Source organism: Nothobranchius furzeri, chromosome 14 (assembly GCF_043380555.1).
Source record: "Nothobranchius furzeri strain GRZ-AD chromosome 14, NfurGRZ-RIMD1, whole genome shotgun sequence".
NCBI lineage: Eukaryota > Metazoa > Chordata > Actinopteri > Cyprinodontiformes > Nothobranchiidae > Nothobranchius > Nothobranchius furzeri.
The window spans coordinates 40,446,905-40,471,900 of record NC_091754.1 but is presented as its reverse complement, the minus strand read 5'-3'; the positions used below and the strand labels follow the sequence as shown (position 1 = coordinate 40,471,900).

Below are 24,996 nucleotides of genomic sequence, written 5' to 3'. Positions count from 1 at the left end.
ATGGATCTGTTCAGAACAGCTGACAAGGTCATTGATTCCCCCCCTGTATTCAAGATCGTTTCCATCTGACGCCCGACCCACCACGGTGGTGTAAAGCGTCTTGGGGGGCTGTAGAACCCGAGAAAAGTGCCGTATCCATACAAACAATTTACTAATTTTATTATTTCTTTAGTTGAAGTTAGCTGGTTAGCTCTGTGTTGGATCTGCTGCAGCTTCCAGATTAACCACAAGGAAATTACAAGTCAATAACAGACACTTCATCATCAACATCAGTTATCATATGAATGCATAAAGCACCAATTTATTTTAGGTGATGAAATAAAGCGTGAATTTGAGATCTAAGTGAGTTTTTGGTGTTTACAGGGGTACTTCCCAAAATTAAGTAAAACGTGTCATTGAATCGTTCACATCAACATTGCATCTTAAGCATCCACTTTTATATTCTGTCGCTGAATTTCTGTACATTTTGTAAGTTCAGTCATAAAACATAGATTTAATAAACTAAACATGGGGGATAAAAGGTGAATCAGGACAGAATCACACATGTTTTGGGTCGTACCAAACAGCCTAGTGGTAGAGTGTCTGCAGCTCACCGCTCCCCCAGGGGACGGGTCAAATGCGGAGAACAAATTCTGCACACACATCAGCGCGTGTGACAACTGATGGGACTTTAACTTTACTCTAAACTCTTCTAAAAGTCACGTGTGAGCTCCAACAAGGTAAAATGTTAGCTCAGAGACTCGGTAGGAGGAGAGGAGCCGTGTTTAGTCTCCACCAGCTTCACTTGCAGACAACCTGACACTGAGCTACAGCTAATGATGGGGATTGGTTGGAGTGCAGAAAAAATTACAGGTGTTTGGTGTCTGTGTGTTTAAGGTCTTGTGAAAGAAGCTCAGGTGTTTTCTGAGAGCAATAGAAGAGTGTTTGTTACATGTGGTCATGTAAAAACAGCTTAAATGAACGATAACGTCTCCGTGTAACTGCTCTACACGGACATCTCCACCGCTCCTGCTCTTTCAGGTTTGTGCTGTGTTTAGAATAATCTGAGAGCACTGTGAGTTGCAGATGAGCGTTCTTCCTTCCCTGGCTGTCAGTCATCATAATCCGATAATAACACCGCCAGACAAGCTGCCAGAGTAATCCGGCCGAGTCAGCTTCAGCTCTGCCCAAGTTAAAGGAGCTTTAAAAAGGCCATAAAATCTACTGAAGGCACTCCTTGTCCACAGAGGGTGGATCTTAATGATTTTCATGTTTTTCTGGCTTTTATTCTTCCAAATGTCACAGTGACGCGTGTGACCAAGCGTCAAAATATGACCATCAGGGTGCCCCAGCGCGCAGGGACGCGCTGTGCCAGAGCGTCAGATACCAGCGCCCGCGGTGAGACGGACATTTGACCGTCTTGTGAACTTCTTTACCTTCCCTTCACCCCCATTCTAACCTTAACTAGGGTGCGCATGCAAAGCTTAATTAGAAATTACTGAGTTAAGGTTAGGATGGGGGTGAGGGGAAGCTTAGATCGCTAGAGGTTCGAGGATTAATGTCCGTGCCACCACGGGTGTCGGATACTGACGCCCCCGCCCCGGTGACACGAGTCCCTGCGCGTCCTCTCCTGACACGCTCCCTAATTGTCATATTTTGACGCTTGGTCACGCATCATTATCTGACGCTTTGGGAGTGAGAATGTGTTGGCTACAAAGTTGTTAGAAACACAGCAGAAATGTTCTCAGGAGCATTTATGTTTGGTACTCCAGACAGTCAATTAAGACTGACACGACTCCGATTGATTAGCTCATCAACCTCAGACTCTGTCTTCATCCGACATCCTTCATCTTCATATTTAAAATTTTAATGCAAAGAATAAATCTAATCATTATTTGTTAAATAATCGTTAATATCACATACCTATTGTAGTATGCCTGTACCAGGTATTTAAATACTCTGAGGCAGACGTGCCTATGTTAGTAACTTAAGGTGTGGATAACTGAAAACCCATTCCTTAGAGATTTTTTCTGATTAATATCAATTTTCCACACAGGCTGAACATGAAAATAGTCTCCTACACCTATCTGCTGCATTAGCTTCTGATAGAAAATAGGAGGATTAGAAAAGACTGACAGATCTACGTCTCTCTGTCACTTCACAGGAGTCTTGACTCATGACGGGGAAGGCTGTTGTTGGTTGTGGGAAGTGCGGATCAAGGATGCAAAGGGGCGTGGCCACTGTCCACACTTGAGAATTGGGACACCCTGCACACCCACACGGGCAGGAATGCTAAATTGTGGGGCGCAGAAGTAGAAGTATTGGGACTGGGTCTACCTCTTCCTACACCTACAGCTGAAACTTACAGGTGTAGGAAGTCCATTTATGTCAGTACTGTGACTCAGACTGAGAGACTATCTAAAGGCTCAGGAACCTCCGTAGGTGTTCTGGAATCATCCGCTGGCGAGAGCGTCACACTTTGAGTCTAGAATATCAAACCTTTTCACAAAATTCTAATTGTCTGACATTGTAACGCTGTCCATCCCTGGGACTGATGTCCTCACCTCATCTGGATATGCTTACCTGTGCCTGACCCGCTCCCACCTGCTCCTTGCACTTTTAAACCCTCCACTGTCCTATCCTTGCCTTTCTGGGGGTTTCATCAAATGTAAGCCATAATCATCACAGTTATAACTAAAGATGGCTGAAATATCTGGCTGTGCCTGGATGAGTCTGTCTCGTTGATTAGTTTCACATCTTAAGTTGAAATAATCGACATGAATTAACTGTTGCACCATATTCTATTTTTCCAGTTTCACCTGGATATTGTTTGTTTTTCACAGCAGCTGTCAAACTCTACAAACTGTAAGTGTTGTGATGGGAAAATTTTGATTTTCTTCTTTTTGGTTTTTGCAAACACAAATTTAGAAACCAAGCTAGATGGGTTTCAGACACCCACAACTACGTGACTATTTTACCAATATAATGAACAATATTCAAATTAAACATTACACTGAATGTTTCTTCTCAGCTGCCTCCACTCAGTGAAATTCTGACTTTATCTTACTGAAAATGCACAAATTACTATTTTGTGAGGATGTATTTCTATTCCTGAAACAGATTTAAAGTTAGCATGGAGATAAAAGATGTGGAAACACTAAACTGAATCACAGCAACAAGCAGAAATGCAACTTCCATTGTTATTTAAGAGCAGTGGTACTCGCTCCTGGTCCTGGAGAGCCAGTATCCAGCATGTTTTCATTGTTTCTGTTCTCCAACACACCCAATGCAGCAGCTGATCAAGCTCTTCAGAAGCCTTTTAATCGCCTGGGGCCGAGGAGCTGAGCAAGCGCTGACGGCCGATCATCGGATACACTGCAGCGTTTGAAGCTGATGGCAGCTCGTTAGCAAACATCCACAAACAATTAAGACACATTTTTGACTAATTTATCTACTGACAACGCAAAAAATAATCTGGTAAGTATAACTCACTCAATCTGGAGGTAAGTGAAGAAAAGTTAGAAAGTTTACTAAATTATATTGACGAAGTTTTTGAGTTATTCATTATGGGTCCGAAGAAATCAGCAGCTGAGCCTGAAACACCTGAGACCAAGAGGAGCCGTCCTCAGGACTCGCCTGAGGCCTCATCTCCCCGTAAGGACATATTGGAATTATTAGATTCTATAGATAAACGGCTTCTGGGATTTGAGGGGCGACTTCATCTGCTTGAGGTTCTACACCAGGAGTTTCAGAACCTCTGTCAGTCTCTGGAGTTCAGCCAGGGGCAGGTGGAGCGGCTCGCCACTGAGAACGTATCTCTGCAGGAGTCTGTTTCTTCCCTGGAAGAGGGAATGACGCGGATCACCCTGGACAACAAGATTCTGAAAGAGGCTGTTTTGGACTTTCAGGCCCGTAGCATGAGGGATAATTTGGTGTTTGCAGGCCTGCCGGAGCAGGCGGGAGGGGCGGAGAACTGCGAGCAAACGATAAAAAATCTTTCTCCAGACCCAAATGAAGATACCCGAAGAAACGGTAAAAAAACATCACCTTTCACCGGGTACATTGCCTTGGATCTAAAAGAGTGGACAGCACAAGACCTCGTCCCATCGTAGCTAAATTTGAACATTTTAAGCAGACGGATCTTGTTAAAAGTCACGGAAGAGAGCTCAAAGGAAAAGACTTCAGCGTAAATGACCAGTTCCCTAAGGAAATCCTGGATCGGCGCCGAGTCCTCTTTCCGCTGCGTAAAAAGTTTATCCAGGATGGGAAGAGAGCTGTCATCTCGGTGGATAAGCTTTATGTGGACAATAAACTTTACAAGGAGCGAGGAGTGACAGACTGGCTGTATTAGCCAACATCAGGTCAGACATTTATTATTCTTATCAGGATTCACTGGGGTTGAGCATGTCAGGATTAAACAGCTGCTAAATCCGTTTTCTAGATGATAAGATCACCTGTTCATCACCACCTCACACCCCTATCACCTTTTCTTTTAAGTTCTTTCTTCTTTTTTAACCTGTATCTGTATTTTCCTTTCCTCTTTACCTGCTTCTGTACCTTTACACCTGTACGGCACAACCACACAACTTTCCAACACTGCGTCAGACTACATACACACACACACACACACACACACACACACAAATATATATATTAAATCCACAGCACAATATCATAATTTACGCGTCAAATAATACAACCACAAACACTGTTGAATCTTTCTTCTTCTTCTTCTTCTTCTTCTTCTTCTTCTTATTATTATTATTATTATTATTATTATTATTATTATTATTATTATTTACTTTTCTGTTATTTATTAACATACTATTTTATACATTTAGATACTTATTCCATCTTATTCACATGAAGGCGTAATATTTTAGCTACTCACACACACATCTAAGGGTGCACTAAGGTTTGTCTCATGGAACGTACATGGAGCTGGCTCCAGAGAGAAACGATTAAAGATTTTTGATTAGCTAAAGAGAGTGCAAGCAGACGTAATATTATTACAAGAGACTCGTAGATCTGCCACATCCGCAGATGAACTTACAACACCTGAGTATCCCAGCATGTTCTCTGCCTGCTATAACTCTAGGCAAAGAGGTGTAGCTATTTTAATACACAACAACATCAATTTCACAGTATTGGACACAATCTCTGATCCAGAGGGTAGATTTATAATGTTAAAAATATCTGTACAGAATCAAAGCTTATGTATTGTCATCATATACTGTCCAAAAATTGATGACCCTTCGTTCTTTCATAATTTTTTCTCTTTACTCTCCGAACACTTGGACTGTCCACTTATACTTGGAGGCGATTTTAATTTTTGGATGAATTCTTCAACAGACAGGCTCAGTACAGCTGGGACAGCGCGATTGGCAATCCACTAATATAGTTAAACAGTACATGAATCATTATGGGCTTTGTGATGCATGGCGATCTCTTCATCCTAACTGTAGAGGGTATACTTTTTTCTCACATGTCCATCACTCTCATTCACGTTTGGATTATTTTCTAGTCAGCAGCTCATTGTTGGCTGACATTTCAGACACTGAGATACACCCCATAGTTGTCAGTGACCATGCTCCGGTTTCTTTAACTCTGGTAAACAAGACGACAATCCCACCAAGCAAAAACTGGAGGTTTAATACATCACTGCTCAAAGACGAAGGGGTTATAGATTTTTTTAAAAAGGAGTGGGCTTTATATTTAGAACATAATGACCTGCCTGGAGCATCAGCATCTGTTCTCTAGGAGGCAGAAAAGGCAGTGATGAGAGGTAAAAAAAATCTCTTTCTCATCACATATGAAAAAAACAGAAAACAAACGTATTCAGGAGTTAGAGGAAATCATTGTCTTTAGAGGCATCCACAGAAGAAGATTTAATAAGCAAATTACGTAAAGCTAAATTATAACTTCTTGGAATTATTGACAAAAAGACACAACTTTTTAGCACAAAGACTATGAATAGAAAACTTTGAACATAGTAATAAATCAGGTAAATTTTTAGCTAGCCAGTTAAAAATGAATAAAGAGAAAACTACCATATCTGCTGTTAAAGACTCAACCGGGAATATAGTTTATGACCCTGAAAGCATAAACAACACTTTCAGACACTTTTACCAAACTTTGTACTCACCACAGATAAACCCATCAGATAACGAGATCATTGAGTTCCTTGACAGGATAACACTTCCTAAATTATCAGACAGCCAAGTTACAGTCCTGGACTCACCACTAACATCAGCTGAGCTCCAGGAAGCCCTTAAATCCATGACTAATAGGAAAGCTCCAGGTCCAGACGGGTTCCCAGCAGAGTTCTACAAAGAATTCTGGATCATTCTGGCTCCAACATTTTTCAGAATGGTGAGGGAAATCGAAGAGAGCGGCAGATTACAGCCAAACATGAATTCAGCCAATATTAGTCTCTTGTTAAAACCAGGCAAAGACCCTGCATTTCCTACCAGCTATTGCCCAATTTCTCTTATTAATGTTGATCTCAAAATAATTTGTAAAGGCCTGGCAAAAAGATTAGAGAAGGTAACCCCCTTCATAATACACCCTGATCAAACTGGTTTCATCAAGGGTAGACAGTCATGCACTAACTCACGTAGATTACTTAATTTGAAAGATTTCTCTTACAGTAGAAACATAGAAACTAGTATATTATCGCTAGATGCAGAAAAGGCTTTTGATAGAGTTAACTGGGAGTTCTTATTTGCAACTTTACATAAGTCTGGGTTTTGGGAACTTAAACTGGCTACAAACATTATACAGTTCGCCAACTGCATGTGTCAGGACGAACGACCAAATATCAGCTAGCTTCTGTCTTCAGAGGGGGACCAGGCAGGGATGCCCACTCTCCCCCTCACTGTTTGCTATCTTTATCGAACCACTAGCAGCAGCAATTAGGCAAACAACAGGTATTAAAGGGATAAAGTGTAAGAAAATAGAACATAATATTAGTCTTTATGCAGATGATGTTTTACTCTTTCTCCTGAATTCTCAATCCTCTCTCTCTCATTCAATAGAACTGATAAACTCTTTTTCAAAAGTTTCAGATTACTCTATAAACTGGTTAAAATCCACAGTTCTACCAATTAATTTCTCTTTTGTCAATTTACTTATTACACAAATGGAGTCAGGGAATATCACATACCTGGGAATTAATGTCTCTCCCAAGTTAGCAGATCCTGATATTTTGCAAAATAACCTGTCCTGGCACATCTTCACTGGCTCCCTGTCATTTTCAGAGTGCAGTTTAAGTTACTGACTTTTGTTTTTAAAGCGCTCAGTGACCTGGCACCTTCCTACCTCTCTGCCCTTCTCACTCCATATGTGCCCACCCGCTCGTTGAGGTCGGCTGACCTATTGCTGCTGCACACGCCGCGGATGAGGCTCAAATCGCGGGGTGAACGAGCATTTGTCCATGCTGCCCCAAAGCTATGGAACTCATTGCCCATTGGAGTTCGGCAGGCTCCATCTCTGGCGGTTTTTAAATCTCGTTTAAAGACCCACTTTTACACTTTGGCTTTTAGACAGTGACTCGTTTTAGTGTTTTATTGTGTCATTGTTTTAATGTGTTCTTATTATTCATGTTTTCTCTGCTTTTAATTGAGATTTTATCCTTAGTTTTAGCTCCTTGTAATGGGTGTGTTTTGTTTTAGCCTGTGCAGCACTTTGGGCAGCTCCCATGCTGCATTTTAAATGTGCTATATAAATAAACTATGCTATGCTATGCTATCTAACCAAACTAAACTACATCCCACTTATAAAGAAAGTGGATGATGATCTTGCAAGATGGAAATCCTTACCGATATCACTCATGGGGAGAGCTGCTACAATTAAAATGATGGTCCTCCACGAATTAGCTTAACCCTTTGATGCATAATGGTCACTACAGTGTACAGGTACTCTAAATTGTTATTGATTTATTTTTGCTATTAAGCACAGCTGTTGAAGACTTTATTGCATTTGAGCCCCTCCATTTGGACTTCAGTAAGCCAAGCCAACATATTTCATGCTCAGAATGGACATGTAATAAATTATTTGTAAGTTATAAGATTTTACAAAAAATATTTGTTGAATTTTTTTTCATTCAGACCTAAAGATGAATGAAAAAAAAATGTTAAAAAAATCATGGTTGAAGATATCATAATTCATGCATCAAAGGGTTAAAAACGCTTCAGAAGACCAAAGACAGAGGAGGACTGGATCTACCCAACTTTTATTATTATTTCTTAGCCAACAGGCTGCAATTTATACCAAGATGGTTGCAAGATAACCCACTAGATGAGTCTTGGTTAGACATAGAACAGACACTTTGCAATACGATAGAGCTTTCAGACTTACCATTTATTAGCTCAAGCATACGAAAACATGAAGGCTTCAAAAGTATTAGTATCAGCACCTCTCTGACAGCATGGTGGGAGTATCTAAAAATGACAGAGTCTTCACTAGTACCATGCAGACGCACACCTATCTGGAATAATCCTGATATTTTGCAAAATAATAAAATGATGAACCTTCCGGACTGGAAAAATAAAGGAATCCTATACCTGGAACACATATATGAAGGATTGGACTTCATCCCTGTTGAGATATGTGCTCTGATGTGTTAAATGTTTTACATAAGACTTTTATTTTGGAAACACTGTTAGCGGAAATGACGTATGCTGTCATGTGGTATGTTATGTTCCAATAAGAATGGTTAAAAATGAACTTTGAACTCCCCCATCCACCAATAAAAAGCAGAGCTTTGGTAAATATGAATCAGCTGCTGCTGCTGCCGTAGACGCCAAGCTCAAAACGAAAATTCATCTTGGTGTTTTTGTGAGAAAGCCAGTGCTGCTGCGCACGATATCTGCTAACAATCCCATTTAATAGAATAGTCTCCCAATTTGGAATAGATAAGAATAGCTTTTTAGAATACCACCAAATTAAATCTGTAGTCAAACAAAAATTTAAGTTCAATAAGATAGAATTACAAACACCGCCAAGGGTATTAGACTTCTATAATCTCATCCCCCCCAAACTACTGTCTAAAGTATATGACACTGTGTAAAATAGACGATAAAATTGCAATCCCTATTGAAAAATGGGAGGTGGATCTATCAGTCAGCTTTGACCAGAACTTCTGGTCCCAAACTTGTTTAAAAACTTTTAAAATGATCAGACACTCCAATTTACAATTAATTCAGAACAAAATTCTACACAGAGTACACTATACAGGTCATCGGATGTTCAAGATGGGGTTTGTGTCGTCTGACACCTGTACACACTGCACAAACAAAGTTCCTGACAGTTACATTCATGCACTGTGGTCCTGTCCACCTGTCCAGGAATTTTGGGGTAGAGTGTGTGAAGACCTGTCAAAGTCTCTGAAATGCCATATCCTAACCACCCCCTCTCTTTGTTTACTGGGAAACCTGGACGATGTCGCGATTGAAACATCTTTGGTTCACGTGGTTCTGACTGCCATATGCATGGCTAAGAAAACTATCCTCTTGAATTGGAAAAATAGAGAAACTCTCTGCATTAACCAGTATAGAAATCTTTTGTTAGATCATATTACACTTGATTTAGCCTCTGCTTCCACTTCAAATCAATCTCTCTGGGCTCCTTTGATCGGTTCCATCACATAGCGAGGGTGGGGGACCAATGATAATGTCCTGCGGGATGGTGTGAGTGGGGGGTCTGAGTTTGGAGTATCCGGATGTTCCCTGGAGGTGGGTTCACTGGGGGTGTCTGGGACTGGGAGGCCGTTGCCCCCCTCTGGAGGTGCTTGGGTTGCCTCGGGGGTGGACTACTGGCGGTTGTGAGTGGGGTCCCATGGAGGTCTATGCGGCGACCATGGGTCACTGCCTGGCAGCTGCATTGCCCCTGGGCGGGTCTAGGTGGGGGCCTGGGGGCTCGGGGTTTGGGGTGGCCGCCCCCGAGTGGGGATCTGGGCGGGGCCTTGGGGGTCGGGTCCTGACATGTATGCTGCCGGGAAGAAGGCAGGAACATGCAGCAGTGCCTGGCCTGGGTTCGGGGCCTCGGGTAGACCTTGGCTCCTCTGCTGTCCCATCGCGGGGAGGGGGAGGTCCAGGAGGGGGAGGACCCAACCTTACCTGGATGTCCTATGTCTTATAGATTCTGGAAGTTGTGCAAATGCAGGGATGGGCATAGATATTCTGCTGGGGTGGGGCTGGGTTGGTGCCCTCGGACTCCGTGAGGCTCTGTAATGCTGCTGCTTTGGGCCCTGGCAGGCTGGGCTGGGGTCTCCATGCCCTGGGTGGCAATTTGACAACAGAAGTGCCTATTGGGGCCAGTAGGGGAGCTGGCTCCCTGGAGGGCTAAGCCCAACCAGCCATTCCTCCCCATCCCCACATATTTCTCTCCTCCTGCTCCCTCACATCATCACACAAACATACACATAGGACCTTGGGGGGTCGACAAGTCAGGGAGTGCGGGTATGGACCCCATTTCCGCATTCCTGTGGCAACCTGCCCCCCAATTTTATTTGCACCCTATACACTTCCACTGACGACATTCCATGCAAACACACTTAGGGCCTTGGGAGTGAGCACATTCAACGGCATTTGGCAGGGGGATTTCTCAGCCTCCTCCCGGTCCTCCCGGGTGCTGTTGCCCACTTCGAATTTTAAACCACACTTAAGACATCGAGGGCTGTGGGTGCAAGTGGGGTGGTGCGGGGGCATCAGCTGGCATAGGCCAGACAATGCCCACACTGCCCGCTCACCACAGCCATGGAATACACCTCATGAATACACAACACTATATTGGAGCAGGTGGAGGGAGACTAGGGGTCTTAGCACTCCTATGTAATTGCTTGGCTTCCTGGGGCTGGAGGCTTGGAGGGAGATCTGGCCGTCTGGTTGGGGTTTGGGGTGGTGGGTTGCTGTGCTGAGCGTTGAGCGGGGCAGTCTGCTCATCAGCACCCCAGCAGAAAGGGTCAAACTCTGGTTACCGGTGATGGTTGTACCCAGTGTGCAGCAGTACCGGGACCAGAGTAAATAGGGTGTGTATGGGGAGCATGAGTGGGTGTTCGGCGTGCATTTTTGTAAGTCTAGGGTTGTATGTGCATGTGTGAGCATGAGGGAGGGAGTGTGTGACTGTGTTTGTGTATGACTGTATATGTCAGGTGGGGCCTTTGACTCCTCCCCTCTCCTGGAACCTCTCTTGATGATATAGATCTTTGTCCCCCCTCCCCCTGCCACACCTGGTGTGAGGGGTTGTGCCATGGTCTGCCTGAGTGTTCGTGGCAACCGGGTCTGGGGGTTTTAGATTTAGGCATCTGCCTGATAGATCCCGGTGGCTGCCTGGTGGGGTCTGGGTCCCTGGGCTCTGCTGGGTCCCCGGCGGGGGTGGTCGCCCCTGGGTCCCGGGTCGCTGGGTCCCGGGCTTGGCCGGCTAGGGGGTGGGAGGCTGCGGGCGGGCCTGTGGGCTTGCTGCTGATGTCTCCCGGGACTCTGCCGGCTGCTGGTTGTGGCCCCCCGGGGCGATCCTCTGTGCCTCTCGGGGGGGGGGGCCTTCCTGGTTGCAGTCTCCTTGGGGTTCCTGTGTTCTGGGGCAGCGCCTGGATCTCTGGGACCTGGAGCTCCCCCCGTCTCCTGCGCATCTTTGGGGGGCGGATCTGTGGTCCCTCACACTCTCTGTTGGACGCTCCTATAGAGAAACCTTACATAAACAAGCGCGTGTACACACACAGGTGCTCACATGGTGCTCTCAAAAGTATGGGCTTGGGCACGTTAAACACAGGTCTTAAGACTATGGTGGGCACTTAATGCACTGTGATTTGTTATCGTGATTCTTCAGTTAAGCAATGTTGATTATATATTTTCTTCATCAAGTTGACGCAGTGATAGCTAGATCTTGTTGTTGTGTCCTTTGTTTTGTTTGTTTTGTCTTTTTCTGCAGGTCTAGAAGCAGACTCTTGTTCATTGTTTATTTTTGTGGAAACCCCCCCCCCCCCCCCCCCCCCCTCCCCACCGTTTCTTTTCCTTTCTCTTTCACCTCTGTCTCCGTGTCTGGTCGGAATTACCAAGCATTCAACAACAATAGCAATAAAGTTTTAAGTATCAGGCGTGACATTAAAAGCAAACGCTTAGATGCTCCACCTGAGAGTAAATCTGTAAGGCTTGTCACCAGCATTCAGACATCAATTCTGCTTGCTTCACAGCCAGACAGGACACGGTAAAAAAAAAAGAAAGAATAAAAGCTGAACCATCACGACCCAGGTGGGTCTCGCTCGATGCCAACAAAACCATCGTGACCCGGAATTATCTCAAGACGGGTGGTCGGCTGCTGTGGCTCCTTCTAGAGGCTCCTGCTCCATAAGGTCAAGCTGGACCTTTACACCTCCTGATCTAGACGGGGACTTCCACTAACGGTACGTAGACCGACAAATGGCGTCGAATGTGTTTATGAATCTCCTAATCAAAGCTTAACGCGAAGACATCACCTTCAGTTCCCATCAGAACTAATCACTTCTTCTGATTTGCTGGTTCTGAGCAACATTACACATCACACCATTATCCGTCTCATCCACCTTAGTTACACCATACATTTAGTGTTTAAGTTAGTCTAGCTTAATTTGTTTAGTAATACATTTTTAAACTTTTAAAACTTGACTCTCTCTTCTTTGTCTCTGAGTTAATATGAAGCTGTTATCTAATCCCTGCATTAAAAAGTTCCAATCTTCTGGTTAAAATAACCCAACAGATCCACAAGGTTGGTTTCATATGGAATCTATGGAATCCTAAGCCGTATGGCTTATTAAATGGCATGTAATTTAAATCATTACACTGTCCACAGCCAGTCAGTTGGCGTGATGTTCATTTTTCTGGCCAAACTAAAGAAATTTGCACACTTAAGATAATGTTGCCTCCTACAAAATCAAACATTTTATAATCAGACAGAGTCCCAAAAACATGATGATGCAAAGACAAGAGAAGTGAAGGGAAAGGAGGAACAGAAGATCTGCAAGCAGCCTGCTGCTCCAAGGATGAGGAGTAGGAATGACATGTGGAGGTGGTGGAGAGGAAGGGTGGGACAAAGCCTGGGGGATCTCACAGTAAACTCCTGTCCAGCCCTGGTAGCACTGGCAAGTAAATTTTTGCTTCATGTCTAGGATATCAAGGTTGTTCAGGTGACCTCTGACAAGGAAATGGGGGCCTCTGGGGGCCTGGTTTTGGCGGATATGGAAGAAGCGAGGGTTGAGGTGCAGGTGAGCACCTGAGTCCAGGCTCTTGCGGACACATCTGCCGTTCTTCTTGCAAAGTGCTTTGCTACACAGCTTAGCTGCTGATGTGACGTTGATGACATAATGCCCCAGAGGACCATCAATGTACTTCTTCACAGTCAAGCAGTTCCTCTAAACAAGGAAGAGAGATCACAATGCAAGATTAAACAAAGATCATGGTTGTGTCTGTCTCTGTTTTAAAAATAATCTAAGAATGACATCCTGTGGTCAGATTTGGGTACCGCAGTCATGTTTTTAGAGCAAAAAAATAACTCCTGTAGAAGCCACCATCTTTGTTATTTCATTCAGTCGCAGTAACATCCTACCCCCAAACCGCAAGACACAAATCTGCTCAGGCCGATGGTAGACCTGCTGAGGCTACTAAGTAGCGTGGCTAGACCAACCTGCAGAGCACAAGCCTTTTGTATACTGTCTGTCTAGATATCTAGGCTATGACTCCTCACCTCCCTTTCATGAGTTTGATGGCTGTTGCCAGTTACAGATCAGCACCAGAAGGCTCTAGACTTCAAGTGAAGATGAGTCATACACAGTAAGTGGAAATCAATCAATCAATCAAAGATACTTTATTAATCCCAGAGGGAAATTAGAGTTTCAGTACACACAATTCAGAGATCAGACATGCATGGGCAAGACACATGACAAGAATTGGTGACTGTAGTCATTCGCAACCCTGAGCCACGCTACCTTAATAGAGAAAAGAGGGTTACAAGAGGATTGGTTCAGGTGGAGGGAAAAATAGGGCACTTCAGAGTTGCCCTCCACCAGGAGGGCAGCTTTGCTCTGCAAAAAAAAAAAACACCTCAAACATATATGCAACAGACTTCAGACATTACACAACATAAGTGCCCACTAGGTGGAGTGGTGGGTTGGGACTATCCCTGCTTCAGTTCCTGCAGCCACGATAGAAGCAGCGCATGTCACCTCAGTGTGGATAGGGGGAGGAGCATTGAGGGTTGGAGGGTTGCAGTTAGCGATGGGTAACGAATTTGGTACTTTTTAAGGTACCGGCCGAATTCCATAGTAGCGACTGAGCACCGATTCACGTCATTTGAAACGGTGCCTCGTTTCGGTACCCGTCCTTCATAACGAGAACTTGCCTAGACAGCTGCGCATGCACAAAAGCGTTGTCGTTGGTCGCTGCGAGCGAGTTGTAAACAGAGCAGCATGGTAGAAAGATTGCACGCTAAAGCTTGGGTCCACTTCACTAAATGTGATGGGTAACTGGGTGATGATGAAACCAGCGACAACGATCTAAGTGAGACATCCTCAACTTAATCTGCTCCGGTAGGTAAATAAAATGTTTAAGATAACGTTAGCTTGACATGTTTGCTTCCGTTCTGCTAATGGTGCGTTCGCTTTCTCCTCGGAACTCCGAATTTCCGACTAGAAGAACATGAACGCGCTCTAAAGTTTGGCTTCACTTTACTAAATGTGACGGGTGAAGATGAAACCAGCGACAACGATCTAAGTGTGAGGCATCATCGTTTAAATCTGCTCCAGCAGCTAAATAAACCGTTTAAGATAACGTTAGCTTGATAAATTAGCTTCCATTGCCACCATTGTTATCAGCTAACAGTGCGTTCGCTTTCTCCTCGGAAATTCTAACTTCCCAGTAGGAAAAATCAAAGAAAAAGGATGGCAAAAGGAATGAAGATACACAGTAAATTTAGTTCACAGTAAAGATGTTTGCTTCAGTTTAATTATCAGCTTATAAAACTACAAGGACGATGTTAAAATACAAACAGTTGTATGTTATTTATCGTGATATTTATCAAATATGGTTGTATATTGAGAAAAAAAATTAATTATAAAAGAGAATTAAAATATTAAACACTCAAAAGTATCTAAAATTGGTACCGCAAAGTACCGGTATCGATTCCTAGGTACCGGGAATTAGTACCGGATCGATTCTAATGTCAACGGTGCCCAGCCCTAGTTGCAGTGACCCTGGAACGTTTCAGCGGCCTTCCCGCAGTCCCGCCCAGGCTGGGAAAGGAGACAGAGTTGAGTTGCCATAGCAACAGCACATTCCACATATCTTCTGAGGGGGGAGTTTTTGTTGGAGCCTTGCAGGCTCAAGGGCGCCAGATTCCGATTAGAAATTGTTTTGGGGCCAGACAGAGAGGCTTTCCTCTCTGTCTTACAGTTTGTTGGTCCTTGTTACGTCCCTCAGCTCGCTAGGAGAGATGTGGTAGAGGGAGTAAGAGATGTTGTGTGTAGGTAAATAATAACAGAGTATTTGTGTCTCAAACAAAGGATTTTTATTAAACACAAAGCACCTAGAAAAGGGAAAAAAGGGTTAACAAAAAGCGCCAAGCCAAAAAGGCTGGGAGGAGAAAAATATCTAACTGAAATATTTACTATTATTAAAACACTAAATTCAATATATATACAAATACTAAACAAGAGATGTCCTGTTAAGCAGAGATGCTCAGGGGAAATCCAAAAGGGGGAGTCAAAGGCCAGTCCGAAGTCAGAGTTGCCAGAAATCCTAATTATCGAGAGTAAACCACTAAATCACCAAAGTACCACGAAGCAACACACATACAAGCACACCAGGAGAAGAGAGAAACCTGAACACCTTTGTCCCCAACCTTCCCTGTACCTTCTCCCTGCCTGAGGGAGGAGAGCAGCCTTTAACAGCTGCTCCCTGATTAGGAGCGATTACAAACACCTGTTACACCGGGAGACAGGCGAGGCAAAGCCACTGAGGCCATCTTGTGGCTGAAAAGGGGCACTGTACATAACAGTCCTCAACCTCTCAAAATCCCAATAATGGACATAAACTATCCCAATCCGTGCTGATTCATCCACTCTCTCCTTGATGGCATCCATCTTTGTGCCAATGAATGAATCTCCGCCAAAGTCCAAAGCTTACGATTCATCTCGACAATTATGTGAGTCTGTGAATTCACAGCGCGGTGCAAACCATCTCTGAGCTCTGGGATCCAGCCAATATTCCTCGACAGCTCGTTAATTTTCTGGTAAGCCAGGTAGCCTCCAATGCCAATGAGCAGGAAACCTGACACCAACACCACAAATATCCACACGTCTTCAGAGTCCTCCACAGACAGCTGGTCTGTCCCAGAGGGGCATCCGGGAGCCCCCTCTCCCGTTCTCATCGTTGAAAAAATGTTATCAACCACGTTGAGAGACCAACTGACAAGATCCATTTTAGTGAATTTCAGTTTCCAGTTTCCAGAAAAAATGCAGAAGCAGCCGTGCACCCAGACAAAGGCCTTGAGAATAAGATATGGAGGAGAGGAGAAGAAAAGTGTCTTCACCCTTCAAGAGCCGGAAGAATGCAGACAAATACATTTCACTGTAATATCCAGTTGTCGGTAAATGAAAATTAGCTTGAGATTTTATTAGAGCCAACTTCCAATTCACAGTTAGCATTGTTAGCTCAATGTTAGCCTCTCTCTTTCTTCACCTGATATTGGAGAAAAACAAAAAGATGCATTTCCTTCTCATGGGGTACAAATAACTTCTTGGTCACTCCGGCTTTAAGCGTTTACAAAACGCTGCTGCATTTTGTCAGCTAGCTTTACATTTTAATGCCAACATTGCAGTGTTAGCTGGCACAGATTTGGCAATTCCACGGCCTCACGGATTATAAACAAACTCAACCTCCTCTTACCCAAGAAATCTGCTCCAGTGTAAACAACAGGCGATGGTGGCAGAGGAGTTATGTGCTCGTTCTGTGACTGGAAGGTTGCAGGTTCACATCCAAGCTGTCACAGTAATTGTGTCCTTGAGCAAGATACGTAACCTGCTTTGCAGGCTAGTGGTGGCCAGAGGGGCTGGTGGCACCTGTGTATGGCAGCCTCGCTTCTGTCCGTGCCCCCCAGGGCAGCTGTGGCTGGATTGTAGCTCCTCACCACCAGTGAGTGAATGTGTCTTTGCATGGGTGAATGACTGGTTAGTTGTAAAACACCTTGGGGGTTGAAGAACCCTTTTTTTCCGGCTCTTGGCGGGTGCAGACGCTTTTTTCCTCCTCTCCTCCATATCTTATCCTCAAGGCCTTTGTCTGTCTGTGTGTGCTGGGTGCACAGCTGCTTCTGCATTTTTATGGAAACTGGAAATTGAAACACACTTAAATGTGTTTAGTCAGTTGGTCTCTCAACGCGATTGATAACATTTTTTCAACGATGAGAACGGGAGAAGGGGCTCCCAGATGCCCCACTGGGACAGACCCAGTTGGAAACATCATGGACTCCTGGAAACAGTAGAACTTGATTTGTTTATCTCAGCTGTCTGTGAAGGACTCTGAAGACGTGTGGATATTCGTGGTGTTGGTGTCAGGTTTCCTGCTCATTGGCCTTGGAGGCTACCTGGCTTACCAGAAAATTAACGAGCTGTCGAGGTATATTGGCCGGATCCTGGAGCTCAGAGATGGTTTGCACCACGCTGTGAATTCACAGACACACATAATTGTCGAGATGAATCGTAAGCTTGGGACTTTGGCGGAGATTAATTCATTGGCACAAAAGATGGATGCCATCAAGGAGAGAGTGGACGAATCAGCACGGACTGAGATAGTTTAATGTCCATTATTGGGATTTTGAGAGGTTGAGGACCAACAAACTGTAAGACAGAGAGGAAAATATCTCTGTCTGGCCCCAAAACAATTTCTAATCTGAATCTGGCGCCCTTGAGCCTGCAAGGCTCCAACGAAAACTCCCCCCTCAGAAGATATGTGGAATGTGGCGTCGCTATGGCAACTCAACTCTGCCTCCTTTCCCAGCCTGGGCGGGACTGCGGGAAGGCCGCCGAAGCGTCCAGGGTCACTGCAACCCTCCAACCCTCAATGCTTCTCCCCCTATCCACACTGAGGTAACATGCACTGCTTATCGTGGCTGCAGGAACTGAAGTAGGAATAGTCCCAACCCACCACCCCACCTAGTGGACACTTATGTTGTGTTGTCTGAAGTCTGTTGCATATATGCTTGAGGTGTTTGTTTTTTTTGCAGAGCAAAGCTGCCCTCCTGGTGGGAGGGTAACTCTAAAGTGCTATTTTCCCCCTCCACCTGAACCAAGCCTCACGAACCCTCTTATCTCTATTAAGGTAGCGCGACTCAGGGTTGCGAATGACCACAGTCACCAATTCTTGTCATGTGTCTTGCCCATGTATGTCTGATCTCTGAATTGTGTGTACTGAAACTCTAATTCCCCTCTGGGATTAATAAAGTATCTTTGATTTGATTTGATAGCTCTACATGAATGCAAGCCAATAAACACAAAATCACTTCCAACACGACTGAAACAGACAGTGTTGTGATTATTTCTCTATAAAATGTTTGGAGCTGTTAAAAAACAGTCACCAGAATTGTTTACTTGTATTATACATAGTATTTATTGTAAGGTTGAAACTGTAATAAATTCAATGTTATGATTATTATTTAAAAAATTCATGACAATCAATATTTTTTACAGTGTTTCATAAATGGTACGAGAATATGAAAATACTCTGATGACAAGTTTTTCTGGTTGCAAGATAATAACAATAATATTAACAATCTGTTATATATCACCTGTGAACGAGAATACTCCGAAGATCCCCAGAGCACGACTCCCGACGCTCCCAAGGCGGCACTCTCCCCAATAGTCTGAACTAAGTCCGTCTTCAAGAAAGAAAGAAAGAAAGAAAGAAAGAAAGAAAGACTTGTCAGCCTGTGTCTGAAGCGTTTATATATTGTTTTTAGGACATTGTTTAGTTTGTTTTGATAACACTCATCAGCTCAGATCATCATTAGATCATCACTCAGATTAACGTGAAACAGAAAAAATGCATCAAAGATCAGTGCATAGTAATCCATCATGGAGCCTAAAACCAAACCTCTGAGAGCACAAGAAAGGTGTAGGCATAGAAAGGCCTGGAGTAGACAAAAACAGGTAGGGTGTAGTCTGTATGTGCAATAGATGCAATCCTCATGGCTTCCTTCACTCTGTAATGGACAAATTTAAGGGCATTTGGAGAGGACTTTAGCTCATAGTCCAGATAGATGGATGGGAAGAGGGCTGTGCTCTCCTTCCACAGCCACATCAAATGGTCGTTCCGGACATGCTCGACATTCGGACATTCCCCAGTGTAGCGTTGTGGGTGTTGTTTGTAGCCATAGTTGTAGCAGTCGGGGAAAAGGTAAAACCCCCACAACCCATTTGGCCTTCGAGCTTCAGCCAGTGCCAGAGTCAGATTCATGAAAGCCTGCCCAGCTTTCTCAAACGTCTCCTTTGCCTCCTTTTCAACTTTGCTCTGAGGCCAGTTTGGGTGAAGTTTTTGGATCTGTTCCTTAGATTTTTTGCGGTAGATGTCTTTGGAGCCCCAATTTCTGACCCACTGAGGCCTCCAATTCTCCCAGTCAATTACACCTAGACCTCGGAAGTCCTTATGGGGAATTAGTTTGTCAATGTCAGCCCGGGCCTTGCTCAGATGTTTGGACATGCTTTGGTTCTGCGGGAGGCCACCATTGATAGCAACCCCGGAGTTAGAGTAGTATGGATAGTATCCCAAATGGCTGTGGTAGAATATGGTGACATTTGGTCCACTTAAGGTCTCATTAAGATTTGCGACAATATCAAAAATGCTGAGGTCCAAGTCCACCTTAAATCGTAGACGACATGATTCTGTTGGAGCATTCCAGACAACAACAAAAGGCCGATGAGGGATCAAAGGGGTTTGAGCTGGTTTTATCTGGTCCCCCCTTACGCGTGTCTTCACCTCTGTGCCAGTCCACAAAACCAGCACCAAAAGATGGAGCCCAATTAACAACATGGCCCGTGGTTCCTCATGGAGCAATTAGTGACCTGCCACAGGGAGAGAAGAGATCTCACATGTTGAGAGAGAAAGAGAGAAATGTTATGAGCTTCACTGAACAAAGATAATCAGCTTGGCATATGAAAGAATATGAGTGATGGTCACTGAAGTGAGTGCTCCAATTTCCACCATGACACACAAATCTGCCTTGTTCTCAGACGGAGCAGGACTGTTATGGACCAATCTGGGTGAAAATTCCAATCAACCAGGCAATATGGGACAAGATAAGAGTCAGGAATGATATTCCATCTCCCACAGTTCATTATTTACCTGTAAATATCTGGAAAAGCACAGCCTGGTACATACTTGAGGTTTTGGGTTAGAGTTTTGGATGGGTTTGGTACAACAGGAAAACAAACACAACGCAAGTTTAATGTTTTACTTTATTAAAGCAACAACACGCCTCTGAAGAACAGAAAAACAAAGGATTGTAGTGGAGCTTCTATGTAAGATTTGATTTTCTTTGTTATATGTTCTTTTTGACATATATACTCTATTATCTAAACACAAGGAAAGAAGCAGACGGTGTACATGCAGTTTCTGTCCAGATTAAATGGATGTAACAGAACCTCACTCAGATGTCCAAAGTTCATCTCATCACAGAGACAGCTGTCTGAGGGACAATGTTTTTCTGTGTGGGCAAATAAGACACTTAAGAACTTAAGAAGCTTGTGTCAAGTCTTGCAAGTTTCACACCTCAAGGCACAGTTCACATGTTGGGGTTTTTAAAGTGTCGGCCCTTAGAGACGCCGCACGCAGTGATAAAGAATCATGAATGAATCATTTCTGGCCTTATAGTGTGTGGTAGGCACCAACATAAAAAACTACACATGAACCAATTTCACACAAAGACATTATCCAGTCAGGCAGGAAATCTCATGAAATCAAGTGGGACTTTGTAGTAAACGAACATGGAGGAGGAGCAGGCTGCATGTCTCTGTCACCTTGCATTCTGATTGGCTAGATGTCACACTCAAAAACGAGAATACATTTGAAAGCCTGGATTGATGATTGGAAGGGTCTCAACGTCCTTCCAAGAATACCAGAGCACTCTTAGCACACCACACATGACATGAATTTCTGATAAGATTATCTTTGGAGACATTTTGGTAGAAGGAAAGAAGTGGGTCAGAAATCAGTGCAATTATACTGTTGTGTGAACCCGGCCTAAGAAAGGTTGAAGTTCACACCCGAGCTAAGCAAGCCTGGGACCTGGAACAAACAGAAGGTCATGACCAGCTCTATCAAAGATGGAAGGTTCAGAGTCTGGTACTGAAGGATCCCATATTCCCAGTGCTGGCTGGAGGTCTGGGTGTAATGATGCTAACAGGACCACATCATCCACAAAAGGACAGTGATGCAATCTGAAGCATCCCAAACTAACACCTCTCTTCCTCTCAGCTAAACAGAGTCTGTCAAGAAAAGTGATGAAAAGAATTCCAAAAATGGGAACCCTTGGAAGAGTTTATCCCTTTCTCAAAACCAGTGTGACTAAACCGTAACTCAATAGCTTCCAACCCCTTTTACTGTTGTTGATTCTCATGCACACAAACTTCAGCAAGCACATGTTTAGTCACTGTCAAATGGACTTATTTTCTTTGTAATTCTTGCATCTCTCCAGTGTTTTATGTTGAAGACTACCCCACCCCACACATACAAACACACACACACACACACACACACACACACACCACCACCACCACCACCACCACCACCACCACCACCATTCTCATCCTCTAATTGGTCTTGGCGCCCCTCGTATGCAAGCCATTCAAATCTCAGCTTTTCCAAAGTTGGAGAACACACTGTGACCTGGCTCTAGAGACGTTTGGTTGCAGTGGTTGCCTCCAAAGACGCCATGGAAAAATGTCCAGTCATATTTTATTAGCAGGACTGTTAGTGTTGCAGAGGAGAAGGAAACCATGGTGGGCTGAGGCTTCTACAATCATTTTAATTCTTCATACATATGAGGAAGTACTGGCCAAAAAATGATTTGCTTAGATATCTGACAAGTGTGGTAGCTTTGAATGTGGATCAGTGTGTCTCAAAAAAAAAAATGCAGAAACAGAGTGAAGTGATTTAAAAAATGTCATAGTTGGAATGCTGCAGCTCATGAGAATCCATTTTAATGACACGCTTCAGAAAGCATTTGTTCAGATTTCCACTAGTTCAATAAATCCTTTCAGCAGGATGTTTTTCTGGAACTGACCCAAGACAAACAGGGTGCGGTGAAGCCACTCTGGCTGTCCTCTAAACCGCTGCAAACAAGGAGCCCCTGGAAACATCATGTGTCCAGACCACAGGAGAGACCCCCCAAAGACAATGTCTGGGTCCAGACCCACACAGGAGACTTAGCTCAGTGTTTTATCTCATATACACAATGCAACACTCAAAGGCATCTAAAGACTACTGAATGAGTCCAGATGAGGGTGGGTAGGTTTTCAGATTGAAGCAACCAGGACTGAACTGTCATGTCAGCATGGAAGGCAGTAACATTGATGTTATTGTGTCCCAGGATAACACCGTACCGGTTCAGCTGAGGAGTTATACACTCTTACTGCAGAGGGGATGGCCTCCACAGTGGAATGTAGTGGGCGGGAGGGTTTTTCCAAGATGGATGTCATCTTCATCACCATCCTCCTTTTACACATCTCCAGTGGGCAGCTCAGAACTGAGCTAAATGGTATGACTTGTATTTGATGTAGTGCCTTCTAGAGTACTGCAACCCCCCCACGGGGCTACATAACACAATCAATCATTCACCCATTCACACTCTGGTGGGGATGAGCTACGATGTAGCAACAGCTGCCCTGGGGCGCACTGACAGAGGCGAGTCTGCTGAGCACTGGTGCCACCGGTCCCGCCGAACACCTCCAGCAGGCAAAGGGGGTTAAGTGTCTTGCCCAAGGACACAATGATAGAAACAAACTGAACAGGGCTTGAACCTGCAACCTTCTGATTACGGGGCGAGCACTTTACTCTCGTGCCACCGTCACCCTGTTTTTTTGACTAGCTTGTTCAGTCTCTTTATGTCTTGGTCAGAGCTGCCTGCACCCCAACAGACCACAGCAGTGGTAAAAAGAGTTTAGGGTAACTCTTGCACAGTGAGTAACGGACCGTGGTGTCATTTGGCTGTTCTGTAAAGTTCACTGTAATTGCACATTCCAGTATCTTTGCTCTTGTTGTTTGGAAGCTGTTAGTGTTTTACTCCACCTATCACGTTGGCATGGCAGCCATTAATGTGTTAAAGTATCTTTCCAAAGTTTTCTCCTTTGAGAAGTTATATGATTTTTCAGAAATCTGCAAAAGTGATAGTCTCATCATGTACTGTGATATAATGTAAGCAATACATCTTTTTTGTGTGTGTTAAGCACGCCCCCTGCCCCGCAGATTTCCGTGCTATAGGAAACTGAGCACCGACCAGAACTAGCCTCGGCTGATGCAGAGTTGATGAACTTTTCACGGACAAGAAAGTCTCTAAAATATAAATATATGAGAACACAGCATGACATGAGAACAATACGTGTAAAACGTGTTTTAGCTCCGATTGTCGGCTACAGAAGCACATTTATAAACAGAAACGTGAAGTCCCCGTCTTAAACAAACGGAGAAATTATTTGTGTGATGTGCTTGTCAGCCACTAGATGGTGTCATCGGATAGGAGAAATTCTTCGGAAAGAGACTTTAGTATTAAAAATCTGGCTCATTACTAATATGCATAGGGCATGCAAATTTCTCAGCAGGCATATTCTTATCAGCACAGCATCTATTATAATGACCCCTCCATAAAAACATTCACCAGCTGCCACTGACGTTAGCAGATGGAAATTAACTCCTAAATACCTCAGGCTCCTCAGGAGGTTTTGACCCTTCTTTTAGAGAGCATCTGCATTATTGGACCTGTTCAGTTTAGTGTTGAGGTGAACACCCAGGTACTTACAGGTATCCCCCACCTCAATGTCTGCTCCCTGGATGTTTACCACTGAGTGAGGATGAGTTCATCTAGAGATTACTTAGTGAGAGTTTTGTCATCAGTTCAGGTTCATGACACACACACACACACACACACACACACACACACACACACACACACACAGATAGATAGACACACACACACACACACACACACACACACACAGATAGATAGACACACACACACACACAGATAGATAGACACACACACACAGATAGATAGACACACGCACGCACACACACACACAAAGAAATAGATAGAGACACACATACAGAAATAGATAGAGACACACACATACACACACACACACACAGATAGATAGAGAGACACATACACACACACACAAACAGAGAGAGAGAGAGAGAGAGAGAGAGAGAGAGAGAGAGAGAGAGAGAGAGAGAGAGAGAGAGAGAGAGAGAGTTTTCTGAAACGCAAACGCCCCAGGTCACATAAAAATATTTTATGTCCATCAGCTCACTGATGAGCTAACAGCTAGTCTAAGCACAGCACTTGATGTAGATTTTATTTCATAAACTTTTGCCACATGCAGGAGCAAAATTAGGATGTCTGGTGCTACCAGGGGTCAAGTCCAACAGGGTGTATCTGCTGATAGAGATCATCAGCACCTGTCTGTTGTTAGAAACACTTTGGTTTTGCTGTGTTTGGCCTAGCCGTTAGCTCATCAGTCCAATAGGACATAATATATATATATATCTCCAAACGGAGGCCATTCAGGAAGCTTTCTGCAATTTATAACTTCTGAAACACACTGTAAAAAGTCCCTTTCAGGGTCGTACTCATGTCATTTTCCATTGTCTGCTGGATTTCTGTGATAATAAGATGGGGCAGCAGTAGCTCACGAGGTAGAACAGGTGGTCTAGTGATAGGAGGATTCCAGCTCGAGCCAGGGTGCTCTGCCGTTGAGACTTTGGGCAGCCTAGCTGCTCCGGGATG

The 24,996-nt window shown here is 44.1% G+C and overlaps 1 protein-coding gene across 1 annotated transcript in view; it reads right to left on the bottom strand.

Moving 5' to 3' along the window:
* Positions 1 to 11,999: 11,999 nt before the first annotated feature.
* The window catches only part of hyal6 (hyaluronoglucosaminidase 6), a 13,740-nt gene continuing 743 nt past the window's right edge, over positions 12,000 to 24,996 (bottom strand). Inside the window, exons 2-4 of the mRNA XM_015965660.3 lie at positions 19,092 to 20,059; positions 18,787 to 18,876; positions 12,000 to 13,363 (exon numbers count right to left, since the gene is read on the bottom strand). Of these exons, the coding sequence (XP_015821146.1) occupies positions 12,878 to 13,363; positions 18,787 to 18,876; positions 19,092 to 20,027 (1,512 nt within the window). The 5' untranslated portion in view covers positions 20,028 to 20,059 and the 3' untranslated portion in view covers positions 12,000 to 12,877. The remainder of the gene's footprint in view (positions 13,364 to 18,786; positions 18,877 to 19,091; positions 20,060 to 24,996) is intronic.